Consider the following 5,753-nt stretch of genomic DNA (forward strand, 5'->3'; position numbering starts at 1 on the left):
GCTTTTTTCCGACATGCTTTGAACAAAATGACAATTTTATTGGGGGGGGTTCAGTTGGAGAAAATATATTGTTTACTAGGAAAATAATAATTAGTCTGAATTCAACGTTTCAATCGATAAATCGTCATTTGGGGTACATCGATTCTATAGCCGGCGCTTCAAACGGAAACGTGGAATTGATTTTTATCTTTTATTTGGAATTGGATCACATTTGCCACGTCGTAAATTCGGAATGATGTCATTTGCTTGAAAGTGGAAAATGGATTCAAATCAGATTTTTTTTTTCCGGGCGGCATTTCAGGGATTTCTTTTTCTTCAAAAAATTATCACCTAGCTCTCGTGATGCGTTTTATTTGGATATTTTTTTCTGTTCACATTCCCGTTGGCTTGACAGAAGTGTGAACCCGAAGCAACTTTTTGCGATGAAAAGACTTTCATGTGGATCTTGCGACCATTTGCGCTAAACTATGAAACGTAACAGGTTCCACTTGCAAGGTTCCACTGTATGTTCACAAGAGGGACACACACACAAACGTACACAAGCATCTTAGGGTCCATCTCATTTCTTTTAAGAGGAGCTTACTGTGGCCGAGAGGATTCTCAAAACAGCAGATTCTTGCTCTTGTATCACACAGGCTTAGAGGCCCATTACACTGATTGGCGCATACAGCCTAATCTGCTTCATAACGCACACGCACGCACGCACGCACACACACACCCCCACAACAGAGCCCCTCTGACAGTGTGTATTTTCCACAGTTCATCTCAAGTTTGCCTGGCGGGTATTTGGATTCAAGTCGGACATGACATCTTTACATAAGAGAGCGCAGCGTCGGTTTTGTCGCTGTCACGCTGCAGGAAGCGAAAGGAGGTGTGACCGTTTCCATGGCGACATCTATCTGCCAAGCGCGCCGTCACGGCGCCACTCACCTTTGTGCATGCCGGTGTATTTGTCCTTTATGACGGTGAGCTCGTAGATTTTGCCAAACTGCTCAAAGATGGGCTTGAGGTCCTTCTCCTCCAGATTCCGAGGAATCTGCCCCACAAACAGCTTGATGGCGTCGGCCTCCTTCATCGGGATGGAGCGGAGCGGGGCGGGTGGGGATGGGGATGGGGGTTGTGGGAAGGGGGGGGCGGGAACGGGGGCTGCGGACCAAACAATTCAGAGGCAGGTATCCCCAAAGTGGACGAGCGGCCGGCGCTTGCTGGATCTAAATGGCGGAAAATACAATAGGTTATGACGCTCGGGGGTGTCCAAAGTCCAGCTTGGGGGCCAGTTGCGGCCCACATTCTGTTTTTTGTGATCCCGCGGCGTATTCGAGTCATAAATTCAAACACAATGAAGAAGCTTGAGCATTACACTAAAAAAAGAAAAAAATGAAATGAAATGCAGAAAGACGAGAGTGAACAGAGGAGCGACGGCTTTTTCTGCTGCTTGACTGCCTCACATTCAAGACTTTTGGCCCTTCCTTTTGTGGAGTTGGAGTGATTGAACTTCATCATTGGAGTTCCCCCGGGCTCTATGTTGAGCCTCTTGCTGGAGTCCCTCTACAGCCATGACAGCAAGGCCAGACATTTATTACAAAACGTCAATGTTTATTTTCTTTTTTTGTTACTCCTTGCCTACATTGCCACGAGCTTTCACATATTAAATAATAAAAAGAGGATTTTTTTTTAAGTTTGGGCACAGGGGCTTTGGCTTGCAAAACCATGTCTAAATATACCTTACACATTATACACATGATTTATTTCAAGGCGCTTGTTTATAGTGTTGAAATGGTTTGTGAATATTCACATTCTGTCTCGCTTGAGCTTGAAAATGTGCACGATTGAGTCGCATTTGTGTGCGCGCGCCGGATGACAAAGAGCCCGAGCACAGCTTCTGCTGAACAATTATGCTAATTTTAATGAGCCAATCAAAAAACAATAATGGCACTGTTTCCCTTCGATCAAAAGAACCTGAATGAGGAGCGGAGGGGGGTGGGGTGGCTTGGGGGAGGGGGGGAAGTGATGAGACAAGGTGGGAAACGTGCGCGTGCGTGTGTTACCTTTTCGGTGGAGAAAGCAGCCGTGGGGATGCCTACAAGTGCAGAAAGGAGAACAACATGATTGCATCGGACGGGCTTCTTTGTTTAGGCAGCTGGAGGTTACAACATGGATGTCGGGGGGGGGGGGGGGGGGGGGGGGGGTCTCCCTTTGCTCTTTGTCCGCTCCCCTCCCTCCTATTGTACACACACTCACACACACACACACAGAAGGTGGAGGAGAAAGCCACGTTTCAACGAGTTACTTACCTCTTGCAGGTGAAGCTCGCCACAGAGCCAAAAAGGAAAGATGCTCGTGTGTTCGTCTTCCTCTCGTGTGCTGCTTGCTCTCCGCTCCCCTCTTGTCTTCGCTCCTCTTCTTCTCTTCTTTGTGCCGCGATCCTCCTCGGTTACTCCAAGTTGTGTCTTGACCAAATAAACAAGTAAATAAATAAATAAATTAGCCCAGACTAGACGAACTCAATGGTAAGCAACTAATGGTTGAAAGTGACAAACACTTGACAAGTACTCACGAGAAGGGGGGAATAAACTAAACAAAAAAATTAAAAAATTAAAAAAACAAAACAAACCCGCCAACTTAGCTGGAGCTAGCTTGTTTTCACGTAGACGACGTTGACGATGACAAATTAAATGGCGGACGTGGAGGCTTACTAATTGCTGCTCGTGAAAAGAAAAGAGCAGAAATTGAAAACGGCCTTTTCCTCAGCTTCTTAGTCAAGGCTCGTCGTGACTGTTCCGGCTGTGTTTTGTTGTTGCGGTTCTTCTTTTTTTTGTTTGTTTTGTTTGGACGGTGAAAATGTGTGGCCGGCGTGCCTGCTTGCGTCTGCCCGCTCCGACGGCTGCCTTCGCCTGCCTTCGCTTGGCTTCGCTTGGCTTTGCTTTCACATCCTCGTGCGGTTTCCTCTCTTCCCCCCTCCCGCCCACTCTTACTGCCCCTCCCCCTCCTCGTGACGTAGCTCCGGGAACTGCTAACAAATTACGTTCACGTTTAGACAAAATAAACGCACCACGGGTATGTGAAACGCGCACACCAACGCCAAATAAATGCACTAAATAGATCTAGTGTTACACCATCATGTAATTAATCCCAAATGCATATTTTTCGAATATGTTTTCGTACATTTCTCGGCACAACATTTGTGGACGGTGCCTCGGCGGGGACGCCTATTGTTCTTGCCTTGAGCCCTGGCCTTGGTGCTGAAACGAGACGCTCCCTTTCTTCCTACTCTTTCTGTGGCAAACAAACAAAGTGCGACGAAAACGAACGACGACAATCGTGGCCCTGATGACAATGTAAAAGCTTAGAACGGAGGCTCACAAGTGCTGTTAGGTTGACACCCGCCAAGTTGCGACCCACTTTGAGAAAAGGATGACAGCGAATCAGAAACGAAATGTTCCAGGACTGCTGTCGCAAAATATTTAGTCAGGGCAAGAAACATGGGGACATCGGCACAAATCTCATCTCTTTGCCTCATTGTTTTAGGTGCAAAACTGTGCAAAAGTCTCTAGCTTGTTTTTTTTTTTTTTATAATTTTCTTTCACAGCAGTCACGGCGACTTTTACAACTTGAATTCAAAGGATGAGTGAGCCAAAAATCACAATTCAACCAGTCACTAAAACACCAAAACTGGACTATTACACAGTATTGTGCGTTCTTGATTATCATTGTGAAGTGTAAACTGAAGGTTACACGATTATCCGTATTTAGACCTCTCAATGTGCTCTCGCTGTTGAGATGTAGCGATCATTAATGCATTCGAAGGAATGAAACATTATGGGAGTGAGGTGGGGGTGCGCTATACGCACGCTTGCGATGCGCGCCCCAGACGCCACGCGTGCACGCGCTCACGACCGACTCCAGCTGCCGCTCACGCCGGAGAGCGAAATCACGCTCACGCCCACTCCGAGTCATGACGGAAGGGGAGGAGGTGGAAGGAGTTGGCCTACTTTTCACTCGCTTGTGCTGTTTCACTCAATGGGAGCGAAGCGACGCAAGCCCAACTAACCTGAAGTGTACGTGCATGCAAAAAAGAAAAAAGGAAGTCAGAGGGTTCAGGGTAATTTACTACACCTAAAGGTCACCATCTGCCTGCCTTGCCTCGTGCCCTCTGTGAGCAAGCAACCCTGCCACACGCACCACGCGCATGCGCGCACACGTTTACTCACCACACCGGAGGCGTCTGGCGGTACCAGGCACAGACACGCAAAGCCCCGCACGAAGCGGCCCGAGGACGTTGCCCGCATGCAAGCAGGGAAGGCCGCACGCCACCGGAGCTGTGGAATCTCCCCATGCACGTGACCAAGAGAGAACACCACTAAGAAGTCACGCACGCGCGACAAAGAAGCTCGTATTGTCATCTTTGCCAAGAAAGCGGGACAGCATCATTGGATGAAAATCATCCAGTAAAGTGGCTGCTTGTTTGCGACTTGGATGGCAAACATGAGCTCAAGAATTTTAAGGGTCCAAAAGTAAATCGAAATGTCATGAATGCAAGCCCGAAGTTGTGCCTGCAGGCGTCTGCAACTTATTTTGTTATCAGCAAGTGAAGTGCATGCTCAATGGGATTCAGGTCAGGTGATCGCTTAAAAAATGACCATGCCTCAAGCACCGGCACCCATCAATCGATGAGATGGCAGCGTGACGTCATCGGCTGAAGCTGGCTTTCGAACCGCTCACTTCAGAACTTCGAGGAAGACCACAAATGAAGAATATTCATACTTTAAAAATGCCTTCAACGGTGACGATGCCAGAAAGCGAATAGAAAGTTGTCCCAAAAACTTGAAAGCAGGTCATGGTCACCTTTTTTTTTTCCCACCTCAAGACTCAGATTCGGATTGCACCCTGAGCAAAGTATAAGATAGATCGCCATAACAAAGTCGTGATAAGAAGTGTCACGACAGAGCTGAATTTACTGGCACAAAAAAAGCCTTTGTCGTGAAATGGCGTCAGCTGCTCGCTGATCAATAAAGTAGCGCGCATCATTTTACTGTGACGATCGGCGACCCAATAAAAATTGACCCGCAACCCATTTTAGTTTCTATTTGGGAAAGCGGCAGACAGGAATCATTTTGTTATGAAATGAACAGGCAAGGACGTTTGGCATCCAAAGTGAACATTTGTCAACTTGCCTCGGGTGAGTGGGACTTCCCCATGCACGCGCACGCGCACAACACGGCTTGGGAGGGGGGAGGGGGTCGTAAAAGCTTCAACAGGATTCCACCGCAAGTCGTTGTTCGTGTGAAAAAACACTCACAAAAGCCCACTTAAGCAAAGTTTGAAAATAAAGGACTTCTTAGCATTTTAACATCATACAATTATTGACGAAAGCAAATATTCCTTGGGGGTTCTGATTGAAAAGAATCCAGCAGTTGGGGGAAGCCATCCAGGGAGGAGGAAGAGGAGACAAAACAATCGAGTTTCTCAAAATGTGCTCCTTGAGGTTCGGCAACAATCGAGTTGATTCGCTTTCAACACGGCAAAACATTTTATGGGCTGGACTGTTACCACGTGGCAAGCAATTAAGAAGTTCTGGTGTGAAGTTGGCGCCTTCTCACACCCACACGTTCGGTTGAGTGAAAACTTTAAAATGTTCCAAAGGCGCGAATGAGAGTTGTGCGAGTTGGCAACATATCTGACTCAATGGCGCCACCTCTTGACGGAAACGGTAACATACATCCTCTTTCTTGGACAATGAACACAATTCGACA

The 5,753-nt window shown here is 47.3% G+C and overlaps 1 protein-coding gene across 4 annotated transcripts in view; it reads right to left on the minus strand.

The window, feature by feature from the left end:
* The window catches only part of LOC148328442 (CUGBP Elav-like family member 3), a 29,323-nt gene extending 26,379 nt beyond the window's left edge, over positions 1-2,944 (minus strand). For 2 of the 4 annotated variants that reach the window (XM_088307298.1, XM_088307295.1), the window contains exons 1-4: positions 2,558-2,944; positions 2,295-2,450; positions 2,049-2,080; positions 931-1,211 (exon numbers count right to left, since the gene is read on the minus strand). In XM_088307298.1, the coding sequence (XP_088163424.1) occupies positions 931-1,075 (145 nt within the window). In that variant the 5' untranslated portion in view covers positions 1,076-1,211; positions 2,049-2,080; positions 2,295-2,450; positions 2,558-2,944. The remainder of the gene's footprint in view (positions 1-930; positions 1,212-2,048; positions 2,081-2,294; positions 2,451-2,557) is intronic. The other 2 variants (XM_088307297.1, XM_088307296.1) reach the window with 2 other exon arrangements.
* Positions 2,945-5,753: the final 2,809 nt, after the last annotated feature.

Source organism: Idiotropiscis lumnitzeri, chromosome 10, assembly GCF_059441095.1.
Source record: "Idiotropiscis lumnitzeri isolate Australia: NSW breed Sydney's pygmy pipehorse chromosome 10, RoL_Ilum_1.0, whole genome shotgun sequence".
Classification (NCBI taxonomy): Eukaryota; Metazoa; Chordata; class Actinopteri; order Syngnathiformes; family Syngnathidae; genus Idiotropiscis; species Idiotropiscis lumnitzeri.